Source organism: Antechinus flavipes, chromosome 5, assembly GCF_016432865.1.
Source record: "Antechinus flavipes isolate AdamAnt ecotype Samford, QLD, Australia chromosome 5, AdamAnt_v2, whole genome shotgun sequence".
In the NCBI taxonomy this organism is placed as follows: Eukaryota; Metazoa; Chordata; class Mammalia; order Dasyuromorphia; family Dasyuridae; genus Antechinus; species Antechinus flavipes.
The window spans coordinates 191160445-191175891 of record NC_067402.1 but is presented as its reverse complement, the minus strand read 5'-3'; the positions used below and the strand labels follow the sequence as shown (position 1 = coordinate 191175891).

The 15447-nt window shown below is 38.1% G+C and overlaps 1 protein-coding gene across 1 annotated transcript in view; it reads right to left on the bottom strand.

The window, feature by feature from the left end:
- Positions 1 to 1832: 1832 nt before the first annotated feature.
- Positions 1833 to 15447, bottom strand: part of GPR19 (G protein-coupled receptor 19) — a 44002-nt gene continuing 30387 nt past the window's right edge. Inside the window, exon 3 of the mRNA XM_052000106.1 lies at positions 1833 to 13494. Coding sequence (XP_051856066.1) covers positions 12225 to 13478 — 1254 coding nt within the window. The 5' untranslated portion in view covers positions 13479 to 13494 and the 3' untranslated portion in view covers positions 1833 to 12224. The remainder of the gene's footprint in view (positions 13495 to 15447) is intronic.

Here is a 15447-nt window from a genome sequence, read left to right as displayed (position 1 = left end):
TATGACTACAGTTTCAAGAACTCCCTAATTCCTATAGGAAAAAAAAAAAAAAAACATGGAAGTTTTAGATTTCAGCAGATTGATAGTCATATGTGGCAAAGACAGAGACCATGCTATCTCCCCCTTCATTTATAAATGGAATGTTTCCATACCTAATAAGAGACATAAAGCTTTGAGTTGCACATGTAAAGGGAAGAAAAGAAATTAAACTTTGTTCAGCTGTAAAGACCCAACCAGAATTTCAGAAATGTACAAGATGGGAACCATAAGTTCCCTTATTTGGAAACCTAGGTCTGAAATAGACTGTGGAATAGGAGAGACTTAACCTTTCCCATCCCCTGCCAGGAAGGTGAAAAAACTTTAGTCCTGAGGGAACAGAACTGGAAAAGCTTCTGCCAACCATAAGCTGAGGACATTTGTCCTCTTAAAGTAAAATAACACGCCAGCAGAGGGAGCACAGTAGCTTCCAAGTGAGCATAAGACTAGAAACAGAGCAAATTTAGGGAGTCCAAGGGATGGATTAATTACCACTTAGAGATGCTCCAACTTGTAAGGAGACAGCCCAGAAGCTAAGTGACTTTCCTGGACTAGTCCAGCTACAAATTAGCTCTTAAAATTGAAGCAGCATGCTCTGTGAAAGAACCCTGAGAAGTCAACCACAAGGTGTGCCCATTGAACCTGAATAATCCGCTTCCCCTCCAGGGACTCAGCCTGCTGGTGCAAATGTGAGCTGGGGGTGGTAGTGTGCTATAAGAGCAAAATTTGACATAATGTTGTACAATATGGTTCTAGTCCACCTTTCCAAATTTAGTTCACATGACTTCCTTTCATGGATTTTATTCCCAAGACAAACTAGTTTACTTTTTACTCCCTTAATTCCAAATTCTCTCTCTTAAAAGCTTATGAAGCAGGGAGTCATTTTGGTAGGTCTGGAGTCAGGAATACATGAGTTCAAATTCAGACTCTTATTAGTTATGTATGATCCTGCACAAGTCACTTAATCTGTCTGACTCAGTTTCCTTCACTGTGAAATGGGGTTAATGATAGCACCTATCTTAAAAGGTTGTTGTAAGATCAAATGGGATATCTGTTAGTGACTTAACACATTGCCTAGAACAGAGCAAATGCTTAATGAAAGGCTTATTTCCTTTCTTTCCTCATGCCTGGAATGCATCACCCCCTTCCTTCTATGTCCCAAGTTCTCTTACTGACTTTTTGAGCACATATACTCAGGGTGATATTGAAAGAACAGATAGTACTTATTATCATTCTCTGGGCATGGAGAGATAGGGTATTTTGAGTTGAATTACAAGATATGCTTTTTTCACTTCAAGTTAAACTAATGCTCTATACTATACAATAACAAATCACTGAGTTAATTACTGGGAAGGGAAAAACCCTTTCTCTGGTTTCTTCACCACACAATGGAAACTACCTAATACCCCTAAAGTTAGTAAGGGGGTGAATTCCTGCCTTAGTATCTATTACACCACCCAAGGGACAATCTTACCATAATTGAAAGTCTGTGGCTTGGGAGTGGAGAGAGTTCTAGACAATTAAATCTGGAGTTGTGGCAACGATACTTAGATCAGACAGTTAATATCCTCTGGACTCACTGGAAGCAAGAGGCAAGAGGTGTTTTGTTTCTTCTCCTTATCAGGCTTGTGTCAGCCAGGTATCTCGGTTTGTCCAGAGACATTGGTCAATACTGTAGCACCAGCTTAATCCATCACAAAAATTGGTGGGGAGTTGGGCCTGGTAGTGCCTGGCTGCTTAAAGGGATTTTTCTTTAACCTGGGAAGTTTGGATTTTGAATGTGACATTCCTGGGACTTGTCTTTTTTTTTTTTTTGGCAGTTCCCCAGAGAAGGTGATTGGGGGATTATTTTTTTATTTTTACTTTGTCCTCTTGTTCTAATAGATTTGGGCATTTAAAATTATGATTTCTTGAAATAGAGTACTCAGGCATTTTGTTTTTATCATGATTTTCAGGGAGTTTGATGATTCTTAAATTTTCTCTTTTTTACCTATTTTCTAGGTTTTTTTTTTTTTTTAACATATATCTTTCTTCTTGCTGGTGGTTATTCTTTTTTTTTTTTTCTGTCTCTTTTCTTTCTCTTCCTCTTCCTCCTCCTCTTCTTCTCCTTCTCTTCCCTCTCCTCCTCCTCCTCTTCTTCTTCTTCTTTCTCCTCCTCCTCTTTCTTTTCCTCCTCCTCCTCTTTCTTTTTTTCCTTCTCCTCCTTTTCTTTTGATTTTGTTCTAACTTTTCTTGTTATCTCACAAAATGGCATTCTCTTTGGTCTATTCTAGTTATAGCTGACTTTTTGTGAAGTTCTGGGATTACAAAATTGATTTATTATAGTTTCTTTATTTTTTAGTCATCAATCAGTGTGGTACAAATTTGCAGGATTTTGCTAGAATAGGCATATGGGAGCTTGAAGGCAGTTATTTTGGTAGGAAATTCCCATTGTTATAAACAACTCCTGGCAAGTCTATTGGGTTATTTTATATTTGGCAAAGAGTTAGCTAAATGCATGTCAGGCTGCCGTGACTAATACCTAGTTATCAAAACTTACAAAAAGACATTAATATCTTTAGTTAACATTCTTTAAAGTTCTTGAATAAATATGTTCACTCCATATTCAGGATGAAAGTACACCTGTGATCAATACTCCCTCCCATGACATTAGTCCTTAGAAGCATTAGCTTTCTTCAAGGTTCATGTTGAACATTGCTTCCTCCTACAGGAAGTCTTTTCTGATCTCACTAATTATAAAATATATTGGTCCAACTGTGTCAAATTGGTACTACACTCAATAAACTCCAAAGACTCCCCCCATTTCTATTAGGATTAAGTGTAAAACTCCCTCTATTATTTAAAGCCCTTCTCAATCTAGACAATTCCTAATTTTTTGATATTTTAAGAGATATTTTTAAACTTTAAAAAAAAAACCTTTCCAGTTTTCTTCCTCCACTTCCTAGCATTGACGCTGAAGTCTACCCATACTGACCAATTTGTCATTTTATACTTTTTACCATCTATCTGATGATCCAATATAATAGCTAATATTTATGGGGTACTTGTTACATGCCAGGTGCTGTGCTAAACTCTTTACAATTATTATCTTATTTGATCCTTACAATAACCTTGAAAGATTGGTGCTATTATGACCCACTTTACAGATGAGGAAACTGAGGAAACAAGTTCAGTTACTTACCCAGGGTCACACAGCTAGTAAGTGTCTGAGGCTGTATTTGAACTCAGGTCTTCTTTGGTCCCAGGCCGAGTATTCTGTACATTATGGCACCATCTAGCTTCCTTTCCACTTGCTGTCCCCTGTGTCTTGAATTTTCTTCCTCCTCTTTGCCTCTTAAAATTCCTGGTTTTCTTCAGGACTCAACTCAAAAATCAATCTCTGACCTGTCTTGGAGGAACCTGTCTTGATTCCCTCCCCTCATCTCCCTCTGCTGCTAATGCCTTCCCCTATAAAGTGTCTTTCATCAACTGTAATTGTGTTGTCTCCTTGTATTAGAATAAACTTCCGGAGGGCTTCTTCTTTGAACTCCCAGTGCTTAGCACAATGCCTAGCACACAGTAAGTGCTTAATAAATGCTTAGAGTTAGGCTGATAATATTATATGGCATCTTTTCACTTAAATGCACCCCCTAGAATTTAAAGGCAGTGATTGTTTTGTCCCAGAGGACTTTTTTGTTTTGTCTTTGTATCTGTAGCATCTGGCATAGCCCTTGTATACTTAGTACTCTAAATGAACTTATGAAATGAATATCCTAAGTGTAACCCAATATCTTATCCCCTAATTACATTGCTCCTCCAAATATCTCTTCACTGTCAACTGACCCTAGCTATCATACAGGGCTGTCTTGAACCTTATTCTCTTTTCCCTCTATACTATTTCATTTGGCGATCTCATCAGCTTCTATAAATTCAATTACCATCTCTCTGCTGATGATTCTCAAATCTACTTAGCCAGCCCTGACCTCTCTGCTGACCTCCAGTTCAGAGTCTCCAATTGCCTATTAGGTATCTTAAAATGGGTGTCTTAAAAATCCATCTTAAATTCAACATGTCCAGAACTAAATTCATAATTTTTCGCCTCCAAAATGTTCCTCTTTTCTAAACTTCCTTATTACATCAAGGGCACTACCATCCTGCCAGTCTCCTAAGATTCTCAATCCAGATGTCATTTTCAATAAACTCTATTTAGTAGCTCCCTATTACTTTCAGGATTAAATATAAGATCCTCTATTTGATATTCACAATCCTTCATAATTTAGCTCTCCCTACCTTTTCAGTCTTCTCATATCTTAAACTTCTACCTCCTTGGCTTCCTTGCTATTCCTGGAACCAGAGACTTTATCAATTCCAGACATTTTCATTGGCTGTCTTCCATGATTGGAATGTCCTTCCTCCTCATCTCTGCCTGACTTTCTTAGCTTCTTTCAAGTCCCAGCAAAATTTTCACCTTTTACAGGAAACATTTTCCAATATCCCTCATTCCAATGTCTTTCTTTTCTCGATGATTTCCAGTTTATCCTGTATGTAATTGTTTGCATGTTGTCTTCCCCCATTAGGTTGTGAGCTCCTTAAGGGTAGATTCTGTCTTTTGCTTTTCTTTCTATTCTCAGCACTTAGTACAATATCCATGTAGTACATAATAGGAGGCACATAACTTAAGTCTAGGCACACTAGCCTATTTGCCATTTTTCACTTCATCATCTACCTGATGATCTAATAATACTAGCTAATGTTTATTTGTGCCAGGTTCCAGGTGCTGTGCTAAGTTCTTTACAATTATTATTTTATTTCATCCTTGCAATAACCCTGGGAGGGTGCTATTATGATCCCCATTTTATAGATGAGGAAACTGAGGCATGAATGCTCTCCAATGCATGGACTACAGAAGAGGAACTGAAAAACCTGAATTAGACCCTCAAGTAGAGCATCATCTGGTAGGCAGATCAGGTATCTCAGCCCTTCCTACCTAACAACACCTCCATCATCCAGCACCACATCATCCATATGTGGGACCATCAGTTTTGAATGCTGTGGATACGTTCACTTACCTTGGCAGTATACTTTCCAGGGAGGTCGACATTGATAATGAGATTAACACGTGAATTGCCAGAGCTAGCTCAGTGTTTGGGAGGCTCTGAAGGAAAGTGTGGGAGAGGAGAGGGATTAGACTGATTACCAAACTGAAGGTCTACAGAGCCATTGTGCAGAGCTCATGTTGTACACCTGGGCAACCTGGACGGTACGCCAGCGCCATTTTAATTATCTTAGGAAGCTGAAGGTCACCTGGCAGAATAAGATACCAGATACCAAGGTCCTTTCTCGAACTAAACTACCAAACATCCCACTTCTACTGCAGAGAGCACAGCTCCGTTGATCGGGCCACATTGACTGCCAAATGTGCACTTGCCAAAAAGACAATTTTAGGGAGAACTCATACAGGGAAGCGCTCACAAGGTGGTCAGAAAAAGCGATGCAAGGACACTCTCAAGGTCTCTCTCAAGAACTTTAAAATTGATTGTATGACACGGGAGACGCTGGCACAGAACCACCCAGCATGCGTGCCCTCATCAGGGAAGGCCTTGGGCTGTATGAGCAAAACAGAACTGAATTAGCTAAAAAGAAGCATGAGATGGGCAGGTTAGAGAACCCAATGTTCATAAGGACTATTTGTGTCTGATCTATGGAAGAGGATTAAATTGGTCTGGTCAGTCAGTCAGACACTGTAACTGGACTCTTAACATAGTGATAATATTTGGTCTTCTTAGAGAATGAAAGACAATACCCAAACAACTAACCAACCAACCGACCGACATAAAGGAGGGACATAGTAGGAGCTCAGTAAAATCTTATGGACTGATTATTTCTTTTTGCAATATTAGTCGTCGTGTGGAACCCTTTGGATGTATTGTAAGTGATGTCTTAAGCTTATAGAGGGATAATTATTACTGTTTAACTAGGAAGGGGTGAGATACCTGATCTGCCCACCAGATGATGCTCTACTTGAGCTACTCTTCTATAGTCCATCCTTTGGATAGTTTAGGATTTCCAAAGAAGCTGCAACATTCATGTAAGTTCACCAGAGGGTGCTCTGCTTAAAAATGTCTAGAATATTAATCAAGGGCTTAGCCTAGGCCTGAAAAATAACATGAATTAATCCCTTCACAGCCTATTTAAATCTGATTTGGGAATGAATGGGAATATTATTCAAAATATTTGAATTTTCCAGGCAAGGTTTGAAACTTGTACTTTTACGTATTATTATGCACCAGAGACTTTGAGACTTTAGCTATTACTAGGAGTAGCCAAGTAAGGATTCCTTAAATCCTTCTTGAATCTCCTTAGCCAGTTATTAAGCTTAATTGTGTTTAAAAGATTAACAGGTCAATTTTTTCTGGCACTGACAATGACTCCTTAACAAAGTCAAAATTTGCTTTACCCTCCAACTCTTTTTAGCTCATGAATTAGGGATGAACTTGGACATGAATTTTAAGATGGAGAACAGAGATAAACAGATGAAGGAAACTAGGAGAGACTTTGGGAGAGGGTTTACATAGAAGGCAGATTTAGATCCCTAGAGGGAAATTCATACATGTCTCCTCTAGAGAACCTTAGAACTAAACTGCGAGGCAACCACGTGGCCCAGTAGTGCAATGAGAAACTACTTGGCGAAGTCACTTAGGACTCATTGGAGGAGACTCTTGTTTTGATGGCCTATGTGTTAGTGTGGGAGATTATCCTTGGAATGTGAAAGACTAGACAGGAATCAATTTCTATTATTCTCAGGGAAACAGACCCTTCCTCCACATGAATCTAGTTCCTGTAAACCCCAAAATTTTGGTTCTGAGTCATTGATATGTATTTGATTTGTTTAACCACAAAATAAGTAGCTGCATGTCACACAGAAAATATTTTCTTAGCATTACACACTATGAATTTATACGGTGTAATGTTAAAAAGTGTTCCTTGTTCATGATTGTGTTGCACCTTTGATAGTTGTGTATTTTCCTGTTCCTAATCTCACTTTTGAGTGGGAGACTAGGAGAGTGAAAGAGGCACAAACATGGTAAGAAGTCATGGCAGCATTGTAAATTTGGCAGACCTAATAGGATTCCCCCACCTGCCCTGGCGATTAAAAAAAATGATGCTGGCTTACCACAATATTTTGAGTAGTCATTTCATGTTTGCTGAAGAAATTGTTCTGGAATTTCCCTCAAAGTTGAGATAGTTTATATTTCTAGACCATTGATTCACTAATTATATCTACAGTGATTTGTTGATAACAAAGGCATGTTAGAGTAGCTCTTAGTTATTGCTGATAAATGTGGTACTTCCTTGACACTACTGATGTGCCAAGGGTTATGTATAGCTGGACCATACCTACCTGCTAGACACAGTAAAACAATTGGCAATTTCACAAATCCAGTAGAAAAAGGTTGGATTTTGACCAGTCTTCTATGAATACATAGAACTAACAGGATTTAGTCCTATTGGACTAAAGTACCTAATCTCTAATACTGTTAGTTTTCTAATAAAAAAGAACAAATTAAGTAAATAATCATGGCTAATAGTATTACATAGCACCTTAAAATCTGCTAAGTGCTTTACAAATGTTATTTCATTTAATCCTCACAAATACCTCAGAGACAGATGTCATTATTATGCTTATTTCATGATGAAGAAACTGAGGTACAGAGAGACAAAGTGAGACGTTCCCAGGGTCACATAGTTAAACAATCTTTAACAGAAACCAGTAAAATTAGTAAAAGAAAAAAAAATTCTATAAGGCAGGATAGGACTAAAAGGCTCCATTTTGGGGACACAGTCTAGTGTAAATAACAATTATCCCTTCTGCATTGTGATTTTCCACATCTTGATTTCAATGTATCACAGGTTGGTATAATAAATGATTATAAATGGGAATTTCGGGGGATTTTTGCAGAAGTGACAGATGACAGGCATGTGAAGGCTAGCATGTGACACAGAAAAAGCTTAGGAATTCAGAAATACACAAAATACTGTACTTAATTCAAATTTTATAATAAGATATTACAAATACCTATAAAAGAAAAAAAATCCAGACTTCCTTATTATGAAGGGAAGGTAAAAAATTTTATATGGATTTTCCAGATCTAACCCTGTGATTAGAAGGGATAACTATATTTAAGTTCTAGTCTCAACTTTGTCTTTCATAGTGTAAATTCAGGTAAATTCTTTTATTTCTCAGAGATTATTAATCAGATTCCCTCTGATGAATGAGGGAATCTGTTAAAATTTGTTAAATGGTCCCTTCCAATTCAATTTATCTGGGTCTCTTTTAGACCACATCAAAATGATGAATAATTTCTTACCTAAGTTGCTTCCTACAGAAGAACTAAGTGTTGCTAAGGTGTAGCAGGGTAGGATGCTCGTGTCAATTGAGTGATTGCAAAATACGTGTAGCCACTGGTTATGTCTTTGTGGAATGGTCCCCATATAGATCTGTTCTTTCTCAGAAAGGGTTTTGGGACAGGTAATTGTTTTTCCTTTCACGTCATCCTGAGTTAAGCAGTGGACACATAAGAAAATGTATACCTGTGTTGGAAGTGTTGGACCGTTAGCAATCAAAAATAGGTCATTTCTCTTAATGCATGATCCTGGGAAAGGGAAAAATTAAAGACCATTTCAACTGAGACTTTCTCCCTATATGGGGAACATAAAAACAACAGCATGTTAAAGGGGGAAAGGTTGTTAGAAATGTTATGGTCCAAATTATCCATTTTATACATATTTTTAACAAGAACAAAAAAGGTAAATGATGCTCAAGGCCATCTGTGGACATCTAATGTGCTGGGCAAGAATGTTACTTCCAACTGACTTGTTACTCTATCCTAATATAATTCAGGTCATCCGTTTTGAAGATTCTTTATCACTCTGTACAGTCAATTCAATTCAATTCAACAAACATTTATTAAATGCCTATTACGTGCATGGCACTTTGGTAGGCACTGGAGATACAAAAATAAAAATGAAACAGTTCCTGCCCTCAAGGAGCTTACATTCTACTGGGGAAGTCAACATATAAATGGATAAATTTAGTGCAAGGAGAATTGAGACGGGAGAGCTCACTAACATGAGAAGAGGGAGAAAGGGAGATTAGGTAAGCCTCAACACAGGAACTCAATCTGAGCTGAGCCTTGAAAGAAGCTAGGGAATCTACTAGGTGGAGGGGAGGAAAAAAGACATTCCAGGCATGGGGAACAAGCCCGCACAAAGGCACGAAGATCAGAGATCTGGAATGTAGCATGCACAAAGGAGAGTACTATGAAATCAATCTGGAAAGGGGAAGTCAAATTGTGGATGACTTTAAATGACAAACAGGAATTTCTGTCTTATCTCAGACAACAAAGTTAGTTTTGGAAGGTTCTTTAGCAAAGGAACAACATGGTCAGATCTGTCTTGGAATATTAATTTGGCAATTTGTAGTAGATTGTAAAGTGGAGAGACCAATTCAGAAGCTGTGGTAATAGTCTGTGCTAAGATGATGAGGGTTGTCTTAATGGAAGGGAGGGAAAAGATGCAAGAAATTTCCTCTTTTATTCATCTTCATTAATGGATAAGAAAAATAACTTGGCAACTGATGAGGTGTAGGGGAGTTAAGGAGGAGAAGGAATCAGGGAAGACTCCAAAGTTATAAATCTGTGTGACTGGAAAGATAATGGTATTCTTTTAGGAGAATTTAGAGGGATATTGGATTAAGTGGAGAAAGATAGTTTTGAATATGCTATAGTCAAGATGCTGACGGGACATCCAAATGGAGATATCTAATAGCTAGTTAGCTAGTGGGACTAGAGATCAGTGGGAAATTTGGGCTGGAAATAACATCTGAGCCCTTGGCATAAAGGAGATAACAAAAATTACATTTGCTTAGGAAAGGAACAAGAGACTATGAAAAGAGGAAGAAAGGACTGTTATATGGCACAGTGGATAGTGCAAAGCCAGCTTTAGACACTTAACACTTACTAGCTGTGTGACTCTGGGCAAGTCACTAACCCCAATTACCTCTCAAAAGTACAAAAACAAAGAGAGGAATTACTTGGGGAAGTGGGGAAGTCTGACAGTTCAACAGATTTCTCTGTTGTGAAGTCAGATAAAATGATGACTGAGAGGGGGCTGTTTGATTTAGCAGGGGACACTGAGACTCCAGGCCTGAGATGTGTGGGTAGGTGTGGGAATGGAAACAATAAATATAGATGGATAACTCTTTCCAGAAGCCTAACTATGAAGTGGAGGAGGACAGAATGATAGCATGTATGGATATGACAGGTCAAATGTAGGTGAAATCCTGGGGATCAGGATGCAGTTTTCTTAGCTACCTAATGAAGATGAATTAAAAAACACCCACCTCCCAGCTGCTCACATTTTAAACTCTTGGTTGTTGCTAGGAAATGGGAAATTGAATGTTGTCTTTGAAGTTTTGGGAATTTGTCCAGATTTTCATCCAAATGTATCCCACAGCCTGCTTCATTCAGCTTTAGGACTGAGAAAAGCAATAGTTTGAGAAGAGTCTGAAATAACGGACCACAAAAACTCAGAAGGGTTTGGAGAGCAAAAGAATGAATGCACACATAGAGTATCTTTGTCAGGAACTTGTTAATGGAGGCGAGTGATTGAGCTTATAAGGTCAATTTTGCTGGGTAGTTCAGGAGGCTGTAGCTTGCAAAAAGTGTCAGAAAAAAATGTTGTTGCCTCTATTTAAAACTGCCGGTCCCTTCTTTGCCTTGATCCCTGTTCTTCTGTTCTGCCTTAACTTTAAGGAGAGGAAATTTTAGGGATAATGGGAGCAACAACTTTCTAGAGCTAAAAATGAAAGTGTTCATTCACCAACCCAATTACCTATTAATAGGAATAAAAAGAGGCAAAATGTACTTCTTTAGGAAGCTCTGTGTGTATGTGTGTGTGTGTGTACATACACACATGTGTAATGGGTTAAGACCAAGGAAGTGACTGGGATTATTCTCCCACCATAGAGCTCTGTGGTAGTGGAGAGTGTGGTTTTACTTAGTACCTGCTGACACCATTGCTGCTCAATTACAACCGAAACTAAGGTGAAAGGAATATAGAAAGCACAACCACAGTCTAAATATGGGGATATTTGATAAATGTGCAAAGACTTATTATGAGCCCTCTATTTTTAACTGAAAAAAGTTGACTGGATAGGGAGAGAAGAAAGTTAAAAACAGATATAGGGAATTAAGAATACAGATCTGCAGAAGTCACACAATAGCCTAGGTCTGAAAAACATAGAACAAGAGGATATGAAAAGTGATGGGATGGAAATGGGCGTGGCTGCGAAGATGCTTTCAATTCTGGGTCCTTTTGGGAGACTGGGGAAGACTGCATTTGGGATGGTGAGGAGAGGTGGGGATACACAATCTCATTATGAACTACCAAATAAAAGGAGAAGTCATTTGTTGCTTGCACCCATGGCATTTTCTGGGTGCAGCACATGCACCTGCTAATTTGCAGCAATAATATTGAAATCAGAGAAAGGAAATGAACATTCCAAATGCAACCTAGATTAGAAACAAACAGGGAGAAATTATTAAATTGATTGCTAAAGTTGTTGGGGCAATCTAATCATCTTAGATCAAAAAAGAATTAGAAAGTGAGAAGTAGATCAGGAATCCAGAGTCAAAACTGATCACTGACATAAGGACACATGCTGTTCTCCAAAATCATCCACAACTTCCTTTGTGGATCCAAATGGGAGTGTATAGAAGAATGTTGGTTTCATAAGGCAAGTAAACATTAACCTGGGGTAGTCATGTGACGGAAGCCCTAGACTTGCAAAAGACTTTTATAGAAAAGAAAAATAACACTTATAAAAAGTATCTTTTTGTGTACCATATGGCCTTGGCTAGGTTTATGGTTTTTTCAAACCATTAATGGATCTGAGCAATACAATTCACTTCATATCCATAAAATACAGTCAACATAAATTTGTAAGGTAAATGAATCTCAAAAAACTAGGAAGTAACTAAAATTATTTAAAAATACTATCTTACAGTTAAATTAATGCATCTTAACAAAATAAAACATTTCTCCCTAGAATTTGTAGGTAAAAAAAGGTAATTATCCATCCGTTCCTGAAGTTTTGAAGGTTTTCAGTCTATTTGGTGCATAATAGTTATCAAAAGAATGGAAAGGAATTAGACAAAAGTATTTGGTGGATTTGAATTAATGGGCCAAGCAAGTTTTTTCCCCTTGGCTTCCCTGTCAAATGTGTCATATATTGAGTCTTTGGTTACAGTTTTGGCCGTGACAGGGAGATCTGAAATGCCAACATAATTTTTTTTGGCCACCCTGGAACTGGTTGTGATCGTATAGGCATTGCTTCGGTAGCATTTCATTGAGGACATACAAAAAGTTTCCTTCATACCTCTCCTGAAGTTGGCATTATAAATGGAATATAAGGTAGGCTTGGAAGCTGAAGAGCTGAATGATATCCAAGTGATCACTGTGAAAACCAAGGAACTTTTCCTATAGTCTCTTTCATGGGGGTGCCATAACTGGACCACATGAAAAGGAAGCCAAGAGAGCAAAAATATTAGATTCAACATCAGGAACATTTTTATAGTTTTCACTTTTGTCCTTGGAACGATGTTCATCGTCCTCTTCACTGTTCGACTATCGATGCCTATCCTCCAAATATATTTAATGACTTTCTGATAGAAAACGATGATGAAGAAGGATGGAATCACAAAACCCACCAGAAAGTGAATAATACTGTAGACGGTCCCATCCCAAGAATAAGGGAGGAAAAAATTACAATGATGATCCCAACTGGAGCCGTAGAAAAAGAATATAGGGGACATAAAGGCTGCATCAAAGATCCAAGATGCTGCAATCATTTTCTTGGCTTTTTCCCTGGACACCTTGAAGCTCAGAGGATAGACTATAGTATAGAACCTGTCTATACAGATGGAAAGGAGGACATAGATCTGCACCCCTGGTGTGAGGTGTTGGAAGTATCTTACTAGTTTACACATGACGTTACCCATGGTCCACCTACCAGATGTAAACTGCAGCAGGACAAAAGGAGCACTGGCCACACTGATGAGGAGATCAGCACATGCTAATGAAACCACAAAATAGTTGGTGGTGGACTGAGTCCTCCTGCTCCTATGGATGACCAAACAAACCAGGGCATTTCCAAAGACAGAAAACAACCACAGAATCCCAAAAATCACACTGACAGCGGCGATTTCTCCTGGCAGCGGCTCATAGGCTAAGGTGGTGCCATTTCTTTCCAGTTTGTGCTCCTTGTACAATTCTGTCATGTCACGACCTATCAGAGGCATAGATGTCTTAGGGTGGCTGTGGTTCTGAAGTGGCCCCAGTGCTGTTGGGATAACCAGAGGAAGTTTGTTGTCATCCATTGCATGACCAAGACCCATGTCCATTCTTTCTCCCTCAACTCTGAATAAGAGAAGAAAGAAGCCGGTTGTTAAAAAAGAGACATATGTCTTGACTATTAATGAGAACAATTTATAGTAATAAAAAAGTCTGGCAATAAGGTGATTCAGGGCAGTTCCAGTATTCTTGGGATGGAGAGAGCCATCTGCACCCAGAGAGACTATGGGAACTAAATGTGGACATAGTATTTTCACCTTTTTTTGTTGTTGTTTGCTTGTTTTTTATTTTCTTTCTCATTTTTTCTTTTTTTAATCAGATTTTTCTTGTATATCATGATAATTATGGAAATGTATATAGAAGAATTTCACATGTTTAACATATATTGGATTATTTGTTGTCTAGGGGAGGAAGTAGGAGGAAAGGAAGGAAAAAAAAATTTGGAAGACAAGATTTTGCAAGGGTGAATGTTGAAAACTATCTTTGCATATATTTTGAAAATAAAAAGCTATTATTTAAAAAAAATAAAATTTGGTTGGATGCTATTACTCTGTGAACAACAATACTCTATGTTGGTTGGTTGCTAGGTTGAAACTGGGTGAAAATAACAATATAGGAGAAACTTCCTCCAACTAAAAGCTGACATGAAAACCCTGCTCTGTTCTCCTATACTCAGCAGCCTTGATAGCTTTCTTAGCCATTCTAAAGCATGCTCATTCACATGTGGGCCTGAGGCCCCACTTTCCCTGACTGAAGTTATTGTTGCTATTTGTCCTTCATTCCTGAAGAGGACCATTGACATCATGAGAGTGATGTCTTGACTAGGGACAAGGAAGAGAGGTTTCCAAGAAATGCCAAACTCTTTGGAATTTCTTTTTATTTCCTTTTCATTGGAATTTTTGGGTCACAGAGCCTGAGAGTAAAAAAAAAAATCAGACCAAAACAAAAATGAACTAGCTATATAGTGAAGGTATTTTCATGATCTGAGAAGGGAAAGAAATTCTGGGCAAATATGTATAACATTCTTGAATGTCCTAACATGGAAGCACTATGGTGGTAAAAAGAGAAAATTTGGGCAGATGGAATTATGCAAATGTCACTGTGGAAAAATGCAAGAGCAATCAGAGCATCTGTCAACCAAAAAGCACTATGTCCTTAATTGTTGAAATATTCTAGATATGAGAAGCCCACAGTTTGGCTGAGATATTGAATATATGAAAGAGAATCCTAAGAAATAAAGCTAGAAAGCTAGATTATAAATAAAATGTAAGCTGCTTGAGGGAAGGACGAGCTTATGTTTCTGTATACTCCAGAACCCTTCAGCTCTCTACATATAGGAGCCTCTCTCTCTTTCTCTCTCTCTCTCTCTCTCTCTCTCTCTCCCTCTCCCTCTCCCTCTCCCTCTCTCTCTCTCTCTCTCTCTCTCTCTACCTATTCCACTTTTTAACAAACCTATTAAGATTTTCATCAAGCCAAAACCTGCCTCTTTTCTTCAATCAATTCCTGCTAGCCTCACTTCTCTAGATTCAAGAAAAACTATTGTGATCTCTAAGCCAAATGATAGCCCTTCAGATATTTGAAGAATTGTTTAATATTATTCTTCTAATTGTTTTCTTCTCTTGGTTAAACATCCTTTAATTATGGATCAAGCTTTCTGTGACATTCTGAGAGGCAGCCTGGAAGATGGATAGAGTTGGACTTGAACTCAAATCTTGCCTTCATTGTTTACTAGTTATGTGACCATGTGCAAGTTTTTAATGCCTCTGAACCTCAGTTTCTTCATTTATAAAATGAGGATAAAAAAGGACTTTCTACCAGGATCACTTCCTGAGTGAGGCAGACCACAAGACTCCCACATCCCTACTCTAGCAAAAACCTGAAATTCACACTAAATAATTAAGAAATCCAATGAAAAATAACAGTAAATTATTTCTTTCATTCTAGCACCAACACAAAAACTCATCTAGAAACCCACAGATATTACAAAAGGTGGTTATCACCTTTTGTACCAGCTTATCA